Raw genomic sequence first — 19,465 nt, 5'->3', positions numbered from 1 at the left:
TCATAATTGTAGTGTCTCTGCCTAACTAATTTGTAATGTCATGCCAATAGACTTCAATATAGACTAAAGGTAAGTGAGCCAGTTGGTTGGGCTCATGTCAGGTTTGTATTTAACTTTAAAAATGATGTTCATGCACGACCTATGACCCATCAATGTGTCTCTCATGTCATAATAGTCTTGTGAATGATTAGTGACGTAACAATTTATTTTCACGTCGTGCCTAACCAGCTGGTTGAGCCCTCGTGCTGTGGTGCAACCTGGCCAATTGGCCATGCCCATCTTTTAACTAAGATCCATCTTTAAGTTTTTTTTTGTGTTTGAAGCACATATTCTTGCAATGTTAGTTTTGTGAGTGCAAAAGCCAAGAAAACAGTCTACTCCAGATCTCGTTCCTTTTCCTACACCTTGTAAAATTCTAATACAAATCAAACACATCACCATATTTAAACTTCACCATTACCTCTCTTCTCCTTCCATCTTTCTCTCTCTTCCCATTCATCTTCTCCATCACCAAACTCCATCAAATCTCGAAGCTTTCAACAATGGCGGTACCTTCAGAAGAATCCCCCGAACACCATCCCACGGCATTAGAACCTGCTACAGATCCGCAGGAGAATGGCGCCATTGAGCAATCAAACGACACCATTCAGCAATCAAACGACGCCGTTGAAGCCATACTTGAGCCTGTTGCTTCCGACAAGGATCCGAAACACGAGGTGCCCGAACCCGAGTCTCTTCCTTCCGGATCAAACGACGAATCATCGGGTCAACCCGAATTGAAGAAGGATGAAGGTAGTCGAACCTTTACGATGAGAGAATTGTTGAGTGGTTTGAAGGGAGATCAAGGAACTTCTAACAATTCTACTCCTGTTGCTGCTGATTCTGCCTCTCCTCTTAGGTTTTCTTCTTTCTTTTTCTATGATTTTTCAGTGTTATGCTGGTTTAATTTCGATTATATTATATGGTTTCGGAACGTAATTCATAGTGGAATTGTAATTGATTTGCTGGGAATATTGGGAATTTGTCTTAGTTTTGGATTATTCATCAGTTAATTTGGAAACTGTAATCTTGCTAGGGTATCTTAGAATTCAGCTTATTGATCATATCCCTGATATCTGCATTGTATCAGAAGTTGAATTTAGGATATTTATGTCCTTCGGTTCTGAAATAATTGGTTGCAATTAACTTTGGTGGTCGAACCTTGTTAACTTTTATCATTGGTGTTACCTATTTGGGAAGTGGATGATTATTTTTTTGAGAAACTATATATGTTTAGATGAATATGGAGTAGTAAGAGTGTGTCCTTTTGAGAATTTAAAGGTCGAAGATAACAACTTCAGAGTTTAGACCTTGATAAAAGGCAGGTGTAGCATATTATTGTAGGATGTTGGAAGTGTTCTGCCTCAAGGATTTTTTGAGCAAGGTATTTTTGCGGGGCAGTTGATGACATCTTCGATTAGGGAATGTGCTCATGTCCTACAGTGAGCCCAACCTTTCATGGTGGGGTGTGTTGTGGGGGTGGGGGTTGCTTTGCTTGGTTGACTGTTTGGTTTGGTGCCACGGTTACCAAAACTGTCAATGGAGACAAAATGTTGGTGTTCCACAGACGTTTGTGATGGGATTGGGCCTTATGGAGTGACTTCCATCGTTTGCTGCTTAACGGATATGGGGGATTAATTTAACGTTTGATGTTTCTTTTACATGTAGCAAAGAATTCTGCGTGCAAGGTTATAAAAAAGAAAGGATTATTTTCTTGTATTGATTGCTGACTAGGAAGCACATTTGCATACCATGAAGGATGCAACTTTTAAAATTTGCACCATATATTAGGCCTAATATTGTCAGTTGAAAGACCTGTAGTTACCAGTTTACTGCCTTTTTGTTTCTTTTTTATCACCTAATGAAGTAATTTATTACAATAAACACTGTTTCAAAACTCATCTGGCCCCGTATCTTCTTTCCCCTTCTTCCTATTCATGCACACTATGTTAAACAAATAATTCCTAAACCCTAAAGGCCTTTGCATGAGTTAGATTAATAGACATATTGTGGCTACGTACTCATTCTATAAGATTAAGCATACAAAATATCAATAGCTATGGAGCTGAGAATTTCAAAAATTTGTTTTCATCAGTGAAGATAGTTCGTACCAGAACCATGCTGCTATGGAACTTATCAACAGTGTAACGGGTGTTGATGAGGAAGGTCGATCTCGCCAAAAGATTCTTACTTATGCTGCCAGGAGGTAAGCTATGCTCTTCTTGTAGATTACTTAGAGCTACTATTGATGTGATGAATATATTTTTATCTCTTGTACCATGCAAAGGCCTTTTATGCGGTGATGTAGACAGGTTTAGGGCGAATTTGAACCTTCTCTCATCTCTATAATTTGTACTTCTGAGCATGAAAAAAAAATTGCGGATGTGATCGCGGTAACTGTTGTGTTGCCGCGGGAACGGCTTGTAATGGATGAAAAAAACAGATTGCGGCAAATGCAAATTCACATTAATGTGTTTAAGTGGTGTTTATAGTTTTTAAGTTAAATAAGTATACTTTGAACATAACATCACCATATTTATTAAAATAAAAGCAGGTAACATATTTTGTGAACAAAAATTTACTAAATAGCATGTTTTATGGACTATATAATCAATTACTAAAACATTTAACGGATGTAACGGGTTAAAAACGTTCTTATGCGGCGAGTCACCATTACGGAACGGATGACGCGGGGTGAAAGATGTGATTTTTGTTGCGGTGTTATATAACGGGGTTTTGTGGAACAGCAAATCCAAAATCCGTTACATAACGGCTCTTATATAACAGAACGGCTGAGTTTTAATTCCATGCTCCCGAGTGGTATAGTAATCTTATTCTGACTACACTGCAGGTATGCTAGTGCAATAGAGAAAAATTCAGGAGATTACGATGCCCTTTACAATTGGGCTTTGGTACTTCAGGTTGTAATTTGATCCTTAAATCACTCTCTCTTCTCTTGGTTTCTGCTTCATTGTTTTCTTTTTGAGCATTTCAATTCATGATAGTGAGTTACTATATATCTTGAGTTGTATTTGTTTCCCCTTTATAATATTTGATTGACAAGGAGTCAAAGGCTATGCTACCATGAGTTGAATATGCAAGCATATTGTCTTTTAAGTCAAGAGTGGGATGCATTAGATCTGAGTTACTTTTCTGATGATCTCTGTGAATTTGTGTTCAGGAAAGTGCAGATAATGTTGATCCTGACTCTGCCTCACCTTCTAAAGATGCACTGCTCGAGGAGGCTTGCAAAAAGTACGAGGAAGCTACTCGTCTTTGTCCCACCCTTCATGATGTATGTTTGCATATTCTATTAAGTGATATTTAGCTGTGATTACTAGGTCACTAGGTTTTGATTCCACCTTTTCAAACTTAACGTGCTCTGCACTGGGGGTGGTGGTGTTGGACTGGTGATAATGTGGTATTATGTATCCTTTCACCCTAATTTTGGATCTGGTAGTGGCTTGTGCTATGCAGCTTCTGTACCAATCATATAAGTAAGAGACATGGTCTCTCAGAACTATTTTAGAGCAACGTATTGTTAGTTGACTGATTCAAAATAGTAATGGCTAATCATAAGGAGTAGTTGTTATGTTTACTTAGTCATTATTAAAGCATAGGATGCTTAACTAATTAAGAGTACGTTATTAGTAGTGGGGGTATGTAGCCTATTTTTATGTTAGCTGATCATGGATGGGATTATCTCTAGGTCTTAGGCTTAGTTTGTTATTTTAATTTCTATAAATTGTAACTTTGCATTGAGTAGAATATAATCAGATTGATAACATATTTATCTCTTCTCATCTCTCTTTATAGTTTCTACACGTATTACCATGCTGATTAATCTATCAATATGTCATGCAGGCATACTATAATTGGGCCATTGCTATCTCTGATCGAGCAAGAATGCGTGGTCGTACAAAGGAGGCTGAAGACTTGTGGAAGCAGGTGCAATAGCTTTCTATCTTTAAAATAGTTGCTTTGTCATCTGTATATGTGAATGCCTGTTGTACAGTCTGCTTCCTCTATACACTGATTGACTTACTTTGTCATCTGTATATGTGAATGTCTTTTGTTGCTTTGTCATCTGTATATGTGAATGTCTGTTCTATCTAATACTATTATTTGGCCATGGTTGATGTAATCTTGATCGTCTGATGGTTAAGAAAACAACACCCTGCCTGTCATGGCATTTGGCTTTCATTAATCTCCAATTTTTGAAGATGCAATTAAGTTGAACTCTAGCTCTATACACTGATAGACTTGTTATGGATATTTAATTCAACTCTGTTACTGGTGGACTAAGAAATATGCAGATTTGCTCTGTACAATTAATTAGTATTATAATCTGCATTCCACCCTACCACAACATCCTGATACTCTTACTCTGTACATATTTAAGTGGTTTTCCTGAAGATTTACACACCCTTGCAAAAATTTTCTTCTGTCTATTTTTTGCAACTTCGAAATCCTTTTTCTCTCTTGAGCTAGTTTAGGATTAAGTTCAAACACTTAATTTTTGGAGAAAGGTCTGGACTCTGTAGTGCTTATTTCTGGTCATGTTATCATGTTTAAATTCTTCTTGTGTTTTGTGATTGTCCTTTAGCCCATCAATGTGTCATACTGTTTCCAGAGGCCGTCTCAGCCATAAATTTCTGAAGCGGTGGGGGGCTTCTTCTTTGCATCACTGATTAATTTAGTAACCTGCTGACCTCATTGTCTGCTTTTCAGGCCACAGAGTACTATGGAAAAGCCGTCCAGTTGAATTGGAATAGTCCCCAGGTAAATTGCCTTTTTGTTTTGGTTTATATTCAGCGAAGAAAAGTATTTTTTTTTTTTTTTTTTTTTTTTTTTTTTTTTTTTTTTTTTTTTTTGCTGTGTGTAACATTGAATTATTTGTTTTTAGGATATCTTCTATTTATTATCGGAACTCATTAGTGTGATAATTTCATTCTCCCTTTTCAGGCACTTAACAACTGGGGACTAGCATTGCAGGTAATGTATTTCATCTATCTATATGAGCAGTGAGAAGTAACTAAAGGATAATATTATGCCGTAGAATGGTATTGGCAATATGATGCTCACAGACCTTGGTATTTACTACTCGTTATTTTTGTGATACAGGAGCTCAGTGCAATAGTTCCTGCTAAGGAAAAACATAACATTGTAAAGACAGCAATTAGTAAGGTGCAAACATACTGCTTGGATGAACCCAAGATAGCCTAGTGATTTTAGTTATGTGATTTATGAATATTACTGAATCTTTGTCACTATATTGATTCCCTGTTTTACACCTAATGCAGTTCCGGGCAGCAATTCAATTGCAGTTTGACTTTCATAGGGCTATTTACAACCTTGGCACTGTTTTGGTTTGTCCTCGATAAATCTTTTTTGATTTAGCAACTTTTGCATGTCTAATGCTGCTTTCATCTCTCTTATTATTATCTCAATATTTCTTTGCATAAAAAAGGAAGACGGTCAGTGTCTTTGCATAAAAAAGGAACACGGTCAGTGAGCCTACTGTATGAATGGGCAAGTTATGTATGATCTTATGATTTTGCAGTATGGTTTAGCTGAGGACTTGCTAAGAATAGGGGGATCAGTCAGCCATAATGATGTTTCACCTAATGATTTGTATAGTCAGTGTGCTGTCTATATTGCAGCTGCTCATGCATTGAAGCCAAATTACTCGGTAAGCCCTCTGCAATTTTGATTTGTTCTTTTTTTCACTTTCTTAAAGGGTTCTCATTATTTATCACCTTGAGAGGTTCCTGTTCTTTATGATGGCTTATGGATGCATATACCTTATTTTTCCTAGATTTGCTTTAGCAGGATTTCTGAGTACGTTATTGTCTGTTGTACCTATTGGGCTCTTGCCCTGCATCTTTTTCATCCTGGTGTATTATATAATCAGGATGCTAAATTATATTTTATGTTTATGGAGAAATGTTAGAAACAATTATTTCGCACAATTGCTGTGCTAAGCTAGCATAGTAGCATGTATCCCTGTTGCAACCAGTGACACTATAATTATTTACTCTTTGGCATAATTCGTTGTTGAATTGTAACTGTGACAGTTTTTTTCACTTCTGTTTGTAGGTTTACCGCAGTGCACTGAGGCTTGTTCGTTCTATGGTAAGAGGTTTTGTTTTGCGTAAACATAATTGAAAATGTTTGGGATTCTAGTTACATTCACCATTTAAGTTGACTGTGAGAGTTATCAGAGTTCCTACTCCATTTTGTTGAAATTCCATTCACTTTCCATGCTACACTGACTCTCTGTCCTCCCCTCAATAGATATTCCCTATATTTGAATCAAGTTACCAAATACTCTATGTTTAGGGAAATCCCCAGAGTATTTCTCTTGGATGTGAAGAGTAACAAAATAGGGAAAAGCAGAGATGTTTCTTGAAAATCGCAACCGTTTAGGGACAATTGGGTTATGGCTTGTTGATAGATTTATTTTCACTTCTTTCTTTTATGAGATATGTAGTATATCAAGGAAGGGGAGTTGTTTTAGACAGATTTAATAAAAATGCATTTCTATGCAGTAACGTAAGATTGGCTGTGATAAAAAGGAGTGTGAGAGCTGAAGCTAATGACCTGAGAATTTGAGATACGTGTTAGGGATAAGTCGAATTGATGGGCTACTCACCTGTTTGTTTTACTCCCTGATATTAACACTAGCTTCACTTTTTTCTGTGTGTTTAATCTTCTGTCATAATATGATCCAAACCTATTTTCTTTTTTTACAGCTTCCTTTGCCCTATCTTAAAGTGGGATATCTGACAGCACCTCCACCAGGCAATCCAATTGCCCCCCACAGTGATTGGAAGCGGACTCAATTTGTCCTTAACCATGAGGGCCTTTATCAGGTAATTTAAATGTCTCTTGGTTGAGGGAAGTAAAGTGAATGTTTGCCTTGCCATTTCTGGAATTTAGACTGGCAATAATGCTGAATTAGTAGCTCATAATAAAAATAAGGTTCCATGCTTTCTGCTTGAACATATCTGATGTCTCAGTCACATTGTGTTTAGAGCATTATATAGCCAAATGCTGTCTGTTTTGTAAAACTTGTTTATATTTGACGTTGGGATTTCCCGAAACAGAATGCCCATTAGTCTCTAAATATTTCTTAAGTTTTTTCTTTTGCTGTAAACATACATATCTAAAGTTGATTGTTGTTCCCTGAGAATTTTTTTCATTATGTGAGGAGATATATGACATACTCTTCGGCACTTCACCCCAGGCTATGGGATTATGGTGTGGGTTATGAAGATATGTTGAGAGTTTTAACCATTGTGCCATTTTATGGTTTGCTGAGAGTAATAGTTCTCACTGAACCATCATTTTGTTATGCAGCTTGTACCTGAACCGAAGACATCACGACAAAGTCTTTCTGGCAAGCCAGGAGATGCAGCAAATTCTAAAAATAAAGCTGTCAAAGTTGACATTCCTGATATTGTTTCAGTGTCAGCATGTGCTGATCTTACTTTGCCACCCGGAGCTGGACTCTCTATTGACACTGTACATGGACCTGTTTACTTGGTTAGAAACTTCCTTCATCTTTTATATTTGATATTTCCATGCATCTCTCAGTTCTTTTGCCCTCTCCACGAGTCGAGTTGCTCATTTAACTATGATCATAACACGGTACTGACTACTATTTTGTCATTGGACATCTTAGGTAGCTGACTCATGGGAATCTTTGGATGGTTGGCTGGATGCAATTCGTTTAGTATACACAATTTTTGCTCGAGGTAAGAGTGATGTTTTGGCTGGTGTAATCACTGGATGATTAATTTATGTTAAATGTATCAATTGTATTATCAGGATGCTTTATTTTCCCCTTTAATTGGGTTGTGTAGCATAGCTTTGTTTGGTCACACAAACTAATGTATATTATGAAGAATTTCCAGGGGAAATCAATTTTACTTGTGTAGCAATTGGCACTTAGAATTTCGCCAAATATATGTCTCTCGTGTAGCCTGTGATGGGCAGAATTTTCATTTGATTTTCTAGTTTATAAAGGAATTTTTTTGGTGCTCACTTTTGAGTTGTGGCATATTCTTCTAGTTTGTTTGTGTTTTTATTTATTTATTTATTTTTTTAATTTTAATTTTTTTTTTTCATGGTATCATCCCCAAATTAATTTCAATGTGCTTTGGTGAAATGGAATGTCTTAGAATTCTGAGTTGAGACACAACAAATATAACATTAGTGTAAAAATCAGAATTATCTAATGTTTGGAGTTGATTCACTCCATTGTTACAAACTAAATGTCTATATGTATAAATAAATTTTTAAAAAGCCTACAAATATTCATCTAGGAGGCCGAGGAAGCCAAAAACTTCATACATATTGGAGCTTTAACTTTGGCTAAAGCCAGAAGAGCAGCGGGGAGGCTCCAAATCCCTTCCCCACAAATGAAACCTGATGCAACAACTGGAATCATAAACTTAGCCTTCTTTGGGTTAAGTTTTTGCCATGTAAAGACTATCAAACTTCCCACACACATATCAATTGCAAAATATCCCCCCACCAAAAATGGCACTGCCATAACCATTGGAAGTGGCATCAATTTTCCAATCCTGGATGGTAGTAGGTCTCGCAGCAGGTTTAGTCCTACTGCTATTGCAAAAAACCTGTAGCAGAGCTGCAAACAATGTTGAGGAAGTGCCGAGAATCCCTGAACCCCCAAAATTGCCATGTTCCTGTAAATTAGGGCATAAGGTGCTTTGTATTCTCCGGTAGGATTTCCCACATCGAATGCTTGGTAGAACAAGAAGAAGCTTAGAGAAGCTGCAATGCATCCAATTGCGGTGCCCACCGCTTGGCTGATGAGCATTGAGCGAGGGGATGATAGGGTCATGTGGCCTGTTTTGAAATCTTGCATTAGAGTGCAAGAAACAAAGGCAACTGACTTGATGACACCACAGCCTACAAGCCCTGCTACCAATCCATTGTCTTTCCCAGCAAGGGCAGCCAGGATGAAAATGGCAACTTTCCCATAATTGTATGCCATGTTCTGATCAGTTAAACCAGCTCCATATGCATTGGCAAAAGATATAATTGGAGAGAGAATATATGCTACAATGACATAATACCATTTAATCTGGGGAAACATAAAAGGAATCACGATGGTGGAGACGATGGAGAGGGGGATGTATCCAGCGCCTGAAATCCACATTGGAATCCTTTCCCTTACAAAAAGTTCATTTTGTTTATGGAGATCAGGATTTGTGTTCTGATTATTATCATCTGCAACAAAAACAAATCTTCTGTGCATTAAAACGGGGGGGGGGGGGGGGTTTAACAGATTGGTACAGATGATTTTCTACTTTTAACACAAAATTAAGGGACTTGTATTAAAGAAGTGTGAACTTCTTAAAATAAAATTTACCTTTATTGGGGGTCTGGTTTTTTGTTCTATCATGAATGTTTTTGATGATGATATAAATTACTTTGAGGAAGATATATAACCCATCGCCAAAAATGAGGGCAATGGAAATGAATACCTGCAGAAATTATCCTGTTAGAGATCAGTTATGGAATAGTCTAGAACCTCTTGATGTTTCCCTACTAAATATTCAGGAAAATAATCAGTTGGAATTGAGGATTCATATGCTAAAAGGTGTATGATGTTTGAGGTTACTTAGTTTTTAGGGCGGAGCCGTGGCAGAGAAAGTTACCTTGTAGCCACTGAGTCCCTGCATGCTGTAACCTGGTAAATCTGCAGGGAACCAATTTCCTTCAAGTTTACTGATGAGTGGCCACATAATGCCCCATGAGATCACGGCTCCCAGAAGCAAAGACAAATTAACAAGATGAGAACAAATCATCCCTGTGCCAATATAAGTCAAGCTGAAGTCGAAGTAAAATCTGCAGTAATATGTGCAGAAAGTAAATCAGGCAAGTCAAAGCAGGAATGTGGTTGTATTGTGAGTAGGATTTCTAGTTTGAGGAGGGAAGAAAGAAATTACGATTGTTTCCAAGCTTGAAGGCCAAAAGTCGGGAACTGGCTGAATCCACAGTTCCCTGCATTCCCAGTGAAAAACCACTGGAAAAAACCCCAGAGGAAACTGAATGAAAAGTACTTCATGAATCCTCGCACCTGCTTCCTGGGAACAATGTGCAAAGTTTTGATACAGTCTAGGCTATAGAATTGATTTGAACTAATAAAATGTTCGGATACTTTTAGATTGATTTCTTTGTTCAGCGAAATTTATACTAATAGATCCTGCTTCATGAGCGTAATCTTGGGTATAACAGAGTTGTAACCTTGAACAACTTTAACTTCTGTATTCATAATTAGGCGTGTCAATGGGTGAAGAGGACTTCAAAATATTTAAAATAATATTTTCTCCAATATGCTCATGAGGTTTCACAATCTGATGAAATCTGGGACAATGCTTTGTACATTGAAGGATGATATATCATGCATAGGGGGTGGACTCTGAAGTCCATCCACATTGCATTCTTTTTTAAGTCTGAAGCTTGTTAAGTTACAAAATAAGTATTATCTGGCCAAGATGAAGAGATTTTGCCGGAGAGAAGGGTTTCACTATATGTGGATGGCTTCTACTTCTCCGGGAGGGGTAAGGGCAAATTGTTAAGGTTCGGTCCCCTTGTGATCCCCCCTCTGCATCTTATAGAGGTTATGCCCATAATCTTACGGAGTAGTTAATAACCGAGATTTACCACCCCCTTCCACCTTGTTGAGGGTCACCACTTGACCATTTTGCCTTACCTACGCTTTGCCTCATGTTTATTTAGATAAGCACAAGTACATTGGTACTTCTTGTGCCAACTAATAAATACAAGCAGTGACAACTGACAAGAACTTTCTTGTTTTTTTATTTTTGGCGGTTTGATGTATCAATCATGAAAGTGATTGAGCTACTTCAGACTTTCAAAACATTTTTATGAACACCTAACAATTTCACCAAAATAACACCTTCAATTTTGCCAAACATAAAGAGATGGTGGATGATATACCTTGACAGTTTATCTCCCTTTGAATGAAATCCATTTATTAGAACAGCAGTTGCCAAGCCACTTGGGAAGGGCAATTTGTAGTCAACTATCAATATCTTCAGGACATCAAGATTGAACATCAGAGAAGGGATCATTTTCGCCACGCTATTTAGTCAAGTAACTAAGTGTGAAAGAAAGAAAATTTACCTTCCGAAGTGGGATCAACACAAACAGTCCAACAAAACAGACAAGCAGGTTATAACCAATCACCCAACCGAGTTTTAGCTCCATATAACTTCCTGGGTGATTCCCTGGTGTGTTTACTCCGGCAAGCTCGTATGTTTTCTTGTTCAGTGCCAACAGATAAGCTCCATATCCACCTGCAAAACAATCAAATGTTGAACAAAGAATAACTAATGAGCTAAGTGACTCTGTTGTTGAGAACAAAAATGACAGCATTACATTTTCAGACCTGAAATGGATATGCTGTAGCAGGCAACAGCACAAGTCTGAATCATGGTATTTTCCTGTCTAGTGAAAGGCACAGACGAAAACGAGGTCTTCTGAAGGATCTTAGTCCATGATTGTATAAAAATGAACGCGAGAAGGGCAACCGAGACATTCAGGTTAGGACTCAGACCAGTAGTGAGGCTTATCCTCATTATAATGATGCAATAGAGAACACCTATGATTGTACTTGCAACCAAACCTCGTATTGTAATCTGTTTATTCCATGGTGGGATTTTCTTCCTCGAGTCGAATTCGGATTCCTCATGTTGATCCTCCTCCACCTCCAACCGCTGTATCTCGCCTTCTGCCCTCCTCTCATCCCCCATGTTTTCTGAGTGATGTTGGTCAGATCAGAAAATATGAGTGATAAAAGAGTGGGAGTTTTTGGACTTTGTTTTGTGCAATAATTCTCCCCTACTAATATGGAGTATATGTATAACAACTTTGTTACAAAAGGACTATGATGTGAGATTTGGTGACTTTTCAACTCTATAAAATTGTAAAATTGGGAAAATATCAGAAAATTATGATAGGATCAAAATTCAAATCCACATGTCAAGTATTGTTGTATAGTTGACTCAACAGTGTGCTGTATCAGCGGTTGATAATTCTGCAACTTGCTACGGAGTATTCCGCAGCTGCTATGTACATGATTCCGGCTTCTTACCTCATGGTGCACACTTTGAGGAATGAATAGATGGTGTATATCGGTATACGGATACTCTGTATTTATCAAAATAATTTATGCATGATACCTAATTCATCTTTATTTCCTGTGTTTAAATTATTTTGATGGGGTTGTTCCGCGTTCGTTTACCAAGATAAGAATTAATACTCCTTTCATTTTTAAATACTTACTCTATTTCTCCATACACGGAATTTTAGAAGAAATTGAAAAAAGTAATAAATATGGAGGTTATGGAATAGGTGGAAGAATAAAAAGTAAAAGTTGTTGAGAGAGTTGGAGGATAAAGAATATGAAATTAATGAAATATAAAAAATAGAAGTTGTTGAGAGAAATGAATTAAATATTGTAACAATTTTCCAAATAAAGAAATGAAGTAAGTATTAAAAACTGATCGAATAAGAAAAGTGGAGTAAGTATTTAAAAACGAAAGGAGTATTAGGCATATGGAGAAAACTCAATCTCTTAATAAAATAGATCGTTTTTATATTTTGTGTGGTTAATTTTTTTAAGTTTGTCTTCTCAAGTATTTTTTTTGCTTTTTATACATTTGTACAGCATCTTTAATGATTGGATAAAATTGTACTACTACGTATAGTACTTCCTCCATTCTAATAATATTACGCAACAAGGATGATGAAATCACGCATGTCAAAGCACATTTTATAAGTTAAATGTCTATAATTATATAAGAGTAAAATTAATAAAAAGTTGATATTATGTAAGTATTTTATGAGACAAATCTAACAGGATCAAATAAATATATTTTACTTAATATATCAATTATAATACGTGGTCAAACAAGCATGATAAATATAGTGTATAAGTGCAGATGTTGCAATATTTGTGGAATGGAGTAAGTATATGATTGTTGAGATTTTTGGTGAGATTTTACTTTATATGCGTACACTATTGTTACAGATCAGATCATCAGAGTAGTCAATAGTACTACAAAGAGTGATAGTAGGAGATATGCATGGGATTAGGGATGGCAACGGGTCGGACTTGGAGTGGATTATGCTAAATCCGACTCCGATCCGACAAGAAGTCGGATGTTAAATCCGACATCCGACTCCGACTCCGACATCCGACTCCGAAATCCGACTCCGACTCCGACTCCGACTTCAATATCCGACCTCCGACTCCGATCCGATCCGACTCCGAGTTTCTTTTACATTATTTAATATACTTTGAGATGTTGGGCTATTTGGGCCTTGACAACCCACACCCAATGCCACCATGACCCACACAAAAATCTACTATCTATTGGAGTCGGAGTCGGATAATCCGTCAAAGTCGGACATTTGTCGGAGTCGGATTTTTTTCTCGGATTTTTTTTAGGATCCGACTCCGACCCTCCTCCGACTCGGAGTCGGATTATTTTAACGGAGTCGAACTCGGATTACTTTTTTCTCGGACTCGGAGCGGATTTTTTTACCTCGGATCGGGGCAGAGTAGGGTCGGATACGGACTGGATTGCCATCCCTACATGGGATATACATTGATAAGATTACACAACTTTTCATATTGTATTTTATGTCAGATTTAAACATGGATTATAAAGGTCCATATATATATCACCCTAACTATTATGGTCAGGACGGTAGTCGTCCCGCCCTTCCCTGTTATACTCCTCGTCAAAAATTAATCTATGGACAAAGGGATGAATAGTTTACTAAGGAGTATATTTTTTCCTAAATTATCATGAAGGATAAATCCGTTGAATTTAAACATATCCTTTAGCTAGCATAAAGAAATCATCAATGCATTTTGTGCTGCATCTAAAATTCTGAATAGAAAATGTATACATTATTGTGAGTGTTAAAAAGGAAAAAAAAAACAAAATTGTGTGTGTTCCTAGTACAGAATGTTCTATTTCTTGGAAGACAAAAATGTCATGCAAATTGGAGGATTAATATTGGCTAAAGCAAGAAATGAAGCAGGAAGAGACCAGAGTCCTTCACCACAGATCAAACCAGAAGCCACAGCCGGAACCATCAGATCAGCCTGCTTTGAATTAATCCGATGCCACACATACACCACTAAGCTCCCTACACACATGTCGATGGCAAAGTATCCACCTACTAGAAATGGCACTGCCATTACCATAGGAAGTGGCATCCATCTTCCAATCTTTGTAGGACATAGATCTCTAATTAAGTCAGCAAATATTGCAAACGCGAAAAAACCACAGCAAAGCTGCAGACAATGCTGTGGTAAAGCAGAGAAGCCTTCAACCCCTAAGATTGCCATGTTCCTATATATCAAAGCATAAGGAGCTTTATATTCGCCGTTGGGGTTTCCCACATCAAATGCTTTGTAAAATAGAAAGAAACTAGGAGGGGTGACAATACATCCAATGACTGTCCCAATGGCTTGACTGATAAGCATTGATCGCGGTGATGATAATGTCAGATGGCCTGTCTTAATGTCCTGCATCAATGTACAAGAAACTAGGCCCATTGATTTGATGACCCCTGCACCTACAAGTCCTGCCACTACACCATATTTTTTCCCTGCTAAGCTAGCTAACACAAATAGGGCTACTTTACCGTAGTTGTAGGCCATGTTCATGTCTGTTAGTCCAGCTCCATAGGCATTGCAGAAGGCCAAAGCGGGTGCAAGAATGTAGGCTACGATAACATAATACCATTTTATTTCAGGGAACAACATTGGGAGGGCAATGACAGTTATAGTGGAGAAGAAGAGGTAGCCACTGGCTGCTACCCACATTGGTATGCTTTCCCTGATAAACACCTCGTTCTGCCTTTCGATGTTAGGAGCTTTGCTTTGACCAATTGTTTCTGCAACAAATAAAAAACAATGCACTTTCATTTCAATCAGATGGAGTATAATCTATAAAGACATGTCAGGAATTTACAACAGAAAAGCGGAAAAGTCACCTGCATTCAGGACGGCCTTTTGTCTCATTCTACCACGAACATTTATGAGGATGATAAGCAGCACTTTGAAGAAGTTATAGAACCCGTCTCCAAATATGAGAGCAATGGAAATAAAGACCTGTCAAAAACATGTTTCTTTGAAGAGTAAGGTACAACACGATGACAAGAGTAAAGAGAAGATGTTCAGGTGGAGAAATGACAGCTTAATAACCTTGTAGCCATTCAAACCCTGCATGCTTTCATCTGATACGCTTTCAGGGAACCAATTTCCTTTTTGCTTGTTAATGAGAGGCCACATCAGTCCCCACGAAAGAATAGCTCCAAACAGCAAAGACAAGCTAACAAGATGAGAACAAATCATCCCAGTTCCCACATAAGTCATGCTAAAATCAAAGTAAAATCTGCACAAATTTGCAACATAATCAACATTTTTATCCTAGTAGTTAGTATATGATTATTGAGCTGTAAGATATGATGCAGGAAGGTTACGTTTGCTTCCAAGCTTTCAGTCCGAAGGTAGGGAATTGAATGAACCCACAGTTCTCTTTAGCAGTATAAAACCATTGGAAAAAACCCCAAAAGAAGCTCAGCGAAAAGTACTTCAAAAATCCGCGTACCTGTTTCCTGAACAAAATTAGAACCTATCCTGTGAGTATTTTCCCTTAGGAATCAAGCACAGCTCAATATATTTCTACAATTCCGCTAGACTACAGAAAGAATAACTGCTAAGATTATTAAAGCATAAAGCAACTTGCCGCTTGAGTTATGAGTTATGTGCATACTTTGCCATTTTATCTCCTCTTGTATGGAATCCATTGATGAGCACAGCAGTTGCCATACCACTTGGAAATACCAAATTGTAATCGATTATAAGTATCTGCAGATACGAAGTTTAGCTTTCATAAGCACGCGTTGTCAGATACAAATTATACAATATATAAAGCTAACAACTTCTATGGAAGCACCAAAACAAATGAACCTTTTTCTTACCTTCCTTAGGGGGATCAACACAAAGAGACCTACGAAACAGACGAGGAAAAGATAAGCTGTCATCCAGCCAACTTTTAGTTCCTTGTAACTTTCTGGAGAATTCCCTTCCATGTTAACTCCAGCTAGCTCATAGGTCTTCTTGTTCAATCCCAAAAGGTAAGACCCGAATCCACCTGTTCAGCAAAGCATGGGGGAAAGCACAACAGAATGATCATATATCTGAATTCGAGTTACAGCAATAAACATAGATAATAGATAGGCAGAAAGTGGGGGGTTTCTGAACCTCCAATGGCTATGCTATAGCAAGCAACTGCACAAGTCTGAATCATGGTGTTTTCCTGCTTAGTGAAGGGTACAGGAGAAAACCCGAATTTCTTAAGGACTTTGTTCCAACTCCTAACAAAAACAAAGGCCAGAAGAGCAGCAGAGACATTGAGATTTGGACTAAGACCAGTAGTAAGGTTGAGCTTCATTGCAATGATGCTATAAATCGCGCCAATGATTGCACTTGTCACTACTCCTCTCACTGTAATCTGCTTATTCCATGGTTGCAGTCTTGTTAGTGTTACTGCATCATCTGATAATCCACCTTCAATCTCCTCTTCCCTCGTGATCTCTCTCTCTTCTTTCTCCTCTCCCATTTGATGTATCATTTTCCTCTCAACAGTACACAATTCACTGAAGAAACAAAAAACACACTTCAAATACAACACTACTTAAAACTACTACTAATATACAATACAGCAGTACATATATCAAACTTCAGAGCATGTCATAAATTCCCTGAAGGTAAATAAAGTATGTAAACAATTCTTACATACCTTAACAGAATTAGGATGACAAATTAGGCACGTCCTAAGTAATCAATCATTAATTTCCTCTTCGTCGATCAAATCTACCCACTAATGCAGCTAAGGAAGGTAAGATCACTAAAGAATACCAACCTTCCCACTTTACAAAGTATTTAAGTTCTTGAATCAGCAAGCTAAGACTAAGCAAACATGAATAATGTTCCTTTTGTCTGTCCTAAAATACAATAACTTTATGTGAATCTATTGCTCTTTGACGATTATATCAACTTATAGATAATTTTTAGATTAGTTGGTATAAGATTTCATTATAATTATAGCAATATTCTTGGTTTTAGAAGAGAGTTGCCTAGGAAACTCATGTATAGACTTGACGTTGGAATTATATGCTTAATAGGGATATTTTGTCGTGTGGTTACAAAGGAGTGTGGCCAGCACGAGATAAGGCTGGATGAGAATAATCGAACAAATGTAGCACACTCATACTCATCAACTTACACAATTTTTAGTCAAATTCTTCAAATCAAACTATATACTAGAGGTCATCACATCTCTACAGATACTGTGGAATAATATTATAGGGTCGCAATTGTCCATCCCACGAGTCATGACTTATGGAGTATACGCCTCTTTAAAATATCACTGTGTGGATACGTATTAAGATTTAACCATCTTAAGTTAAGGTTTGTTTAATTTCTTGATTTTGAATATCAAACTTTTTACCTTCCTAAATTACCCTTAATGGTTATTCATTACGGAGTAGTAGTGAAAGATCTTCGTCTAATATCATGAAGAATCAATAATAATTAGGCTCATCTTCAACTAAAAGCACAGGATCAATTCTAGTAATAATCATGTAATGTAACAAAAGATGACAGTGATGTCTCAAAGATAAGCATACACACTATAACTAAGTTACATGTCATGTATCTTTTGTGGTTGTCAATAATTTTTAAATTAATCAAGATTCTGAATTATACATTTTCACATGTACTAGACCTTTTTGTTACTTCAAATGAACACTCTTCCACTATCAATGGCTTGGACAAACTCTTGGTGTTTTTTTCTCTTTTAAATTTTTTTTTTTACAATGCTTACATTTTCTTGGCTTTTTTTTTTTTTTTTTTTAAAATTTTGGGACACATTCTTGGCCTTTTTATATAGGCCATTAGACGTTATTCGTATTTATTGCTAGATATCAATCATATATTCATATATATGGACCAAATTTAAAAGTTACATTGTATTCCATATTCTTTTGGCAACTTTGCAATCAACACATCAATTCTCAAAGAAAAAATTTCAATGTTGTCTTGATTGTAGATAATTCTTGATTGTTGATAAGACAAGTACTCATTCTAGATGATTTTTGTATCCTTTACATATTTTCTAAATTTTCTTTAGTTTGATTTTTAGGAGTGCTCCATTATTGATTAAGATTTTCCTACACTTGGAAGACCATAGTTACCTTTACTTTGTCTTATAGAAATATATTGTTGGTTTTCAAGAGCGTTAACATGGACCAATCTAATTGCAGCAATTGGATAGGAAAGGCCAATTGCTCCGATTGGATCCAACGGCAATGGAGGCCCACCCTTCTTTATTTACACTACGAATCCCTACCTTATAAAAAGTTTAAAATGTCTCTTATGAATAGTGTGATGCTAATTATGAATTATACCCTTCAAATTGCGTATTTACATACACAACCTTATTAAGGTGTACAAGTTTTTTTAATGAATAGTGTTTAGACAATTATACCATCTAAAATATTATAGAATTTGTTAAATACACCCGGGTGTACCGTACACCCGAGTAATTTGCTCATTAATTTTTGCTCATTGAATAAATGAGCAATTTTTTTATTTGCTCATTTATAAAATGAGCAAAATTTAATGAGTAAATAACCTGGGTGTACGGTATATCCGGGTGTACAGAACAGGCTCTCAAAATATTAATACTACTTATTTGCTCTCATTAATCTTAGTTGTCTTGGATATTTATACCCTAAATATAGTTGTTACATATCTTCTCTTATTAATTTTCAAACAAGTGATTTAAAAATCAAACCGAAAAAACTTCTAGATATGACTAGTTATAACATAGGTACCCTAATAAATTATAAAGTTGTAAGACAATTAAACAACTTGTAACAGAGTAGATGACGTCCCTATATTAAAAATCTTATTAATTTCAATTGACATGGACGTGTTAATGTGTTAATAATCTCTTTATTTCTTGAAGTGTAGATACATAAATTACATCAATGTCAAGTTAATTTAATTGAGGTTTGTCAAGGGGATATATTAGGTACTACCAATTCAAGTTGGTTGGGTTATGCCAATATAGAGGCGAAAGATTCGGCCGATTATAAGCTTTAAAAAGTGATTTTTTTTACTAAACATTTGAAACCTAAGTACCATTATAGAGAGCTATGATCTGAAAAATTGTCACGGGATTATAAGTGAACTTGCATAAAATAATTTTTCGTTTAGGAAAAACAATTAATTTGGCAAATGACCCTGTCAAAAAAATAAAAAAATAAAAAAATA

The 19,465-nt window shown here is 36.6% G+C and overlaps 3 protein-coding genes across 3 annotated transcripts; 1 reads left to right on the top strand and 2 right to left on the bottom strand.

Moving 5' to 3' along the window:
* Nucleotides 1–345: 345 nt before the first annotated feature.
* LOC145567804 (protein HLB1-like) lies at nt 346–8,088 on the top strand. Its single transcript, XM_081627186.1, has 14 exons — nt 346–898; nt 2,135–2,245; nt 2,891–2,960; nt 3,221–3,334; nt 3,904–3,987; nt 4,771–4,821; nt 5,005–5,034; nt 5,164–5,226; nt 5,343–5,408; nt 5,603–5,731; nt 6,139–6,174; nt 6,795–6,914; nt 7,402–7,587; nt 7,727–8,088. Exons 1-14 carry the CDS (start codon nt 543–545, stop codon nt 7,835–7,837), a joined length of 1,527 nt encoding a protein of 508 aa, XP_081483312.1. The 5' UTR covers nt 346–542; the 3' UTR covers nt 7,838–8,088.
* A 139-nt stretch (nt 8,089–8,227) lies between these two features.
* On the bottom strand, nt 8,228–12,000 carry LOC145567803 (metal-nicotianamine transporter YSL1-like). Its single transcript, XM_081627185.1, has 7 exons — nt 11,489–12,000; nt 11,224–11,396; nt 11,038–11,132; nt 10,023–10,160; nt 9,732–9,921; nt 9,443–9,557; nt 8,228–9,300 (listed from the first exon to the last, which is right to left on the bottom strand). The coding sequence occupies exons 1-7, from the start codon at nt 11,850–11,852 to the stop codon at nt 8,366–8,368; spliced, it is 2,010 nt and encodes a 669-aa protein (XP_081483311.1). The 5' UTR covers nt 11,853–12,000; the 3' UTR covers nt 8,228–8,365.
* Nucleotides 12,001–13,998: 1,998 nt separating this feature from the next.
* On the bottom strand, nt 13,999–17,280 carry LOC145567802 (metal-nicotianamine transporter YSL1-like). The gene is made up of 8 exons (XM_081627184.1): nt 16,926–17,280; nt 16,388–16,782; nt 16,105–16,277; nt 15,897–15,991; nt 15,604–15,738; nt 15,326–15,515; nt 15,115–15,232; nt 13,999–15,015 (listed from the first exon to the last, which is right to left on the bottom strand). The coding sequence occupies exons 2-8, from the start codon at nt 16,755–16,757 to the stop codon at nt 14,084–14,086; spliced, it is 2,013 nt and encodes a 670-aa protein (XP_081483310.1). The 5' UTR covers nt 16,758–16,782; nt 16,926–17,280; the 3' UTR covers nt 13,999–14,083.
* Nucleotides 17,281–19,465: the final 2,185 nt, after the last annotated feature.

This window comes from Chenopodium album, chromosome 11 (genome assembly GCF_948465745.1).
Source record: "Chenopodium album chromosome 11, dcCheAlbu1.1, whole genome shotgun sequence".
Lineage (NCBI taxonomy): Eukaryota > Viridiplantae > Streptophyta > Magnoliopsida > Caryophyllales > Amaranthaceae > Chenopodium > Chenopodium album.
Note: the sequence above shows the minus strand (reverse complement) of the source record. Positions and strands in the feature narration are given on the sequence as shown.

What these genes read in the sequence shown, in the direction of transcription:
- LOC145567804 (XM_081627186.1), top strand. Translation starts at nt 543, where the DNA reads ATGGCGGTACCTTCAGAAGAATCCCCCGAACACCATCCCACGGCATTA. An exon ending in CTGAAGACTTGTGGAAGCAG is followed by an intron (nt 3,988 to 4,770) that starts GTGCAATAGCTT and finishes TCTGCTTTTCAG; the next exon opens with GCCACAGAGTACTATGGAAA. An exon ending in TGAGGCTTGTTCGTTCTATG is followed by an intron (nt 6,175 to 6,794) that starts GTAAGAGGTTTT and finishes CTTTTTTTACAG; the next exon opens with CTTCCTTTGCCCTATCTTAA.
- LOC145567803 (XM_081627185.1), bottom strand. Translation starts at nt 11,852, where the DNA reads ATGGGGGATGAGAGGAGGGCAGAAGGCGAGATACAGCGGTTGGAGGTG. An exon ending in AAGGGAGATAAACTGTCAAG is followed by an intron (nt 10,161 to 11,037) that starts GTATATCATCCA and finishes CATTGTTCCCAG; the next exon opens with GAAGCAGGTGCGAGGATTCA. An exon ending in AGGGACTCAGTGGCTACAAG is followed by an intron (nt 9,558 to 9,731) that starts GTAACTTTCTCT and finishes TAATTTCTGCAG; the next exon opens with GTATTCATTTCCATTGCCCT.
- LOC145567802 (XM_081627184.1), bottom strand. Translation starts at nt 16,757, where the DNA reads ATGATACATCAAATGGGAGAGGAGAAAGAAGAGAGAGAGATCACGAGG. An exon ending in CTATAGCATAGCCATTGGAG is followed by an intron (nt 16,278 to 16,387) that starts GTTCAGAAACCC and finishes TTTGCTGAACAG; the next exon opens with GTGGATTCGGGTCTTACCTT. An exon ending in AGAGGAGATAAAATGGCAAA is followed by an intron (nt 15,739 to 15,896) that starts GTATGCACATAA and finishes AATTTTGTTCAG; the next exon opens with GAAACAGGTACGCGGATTTT.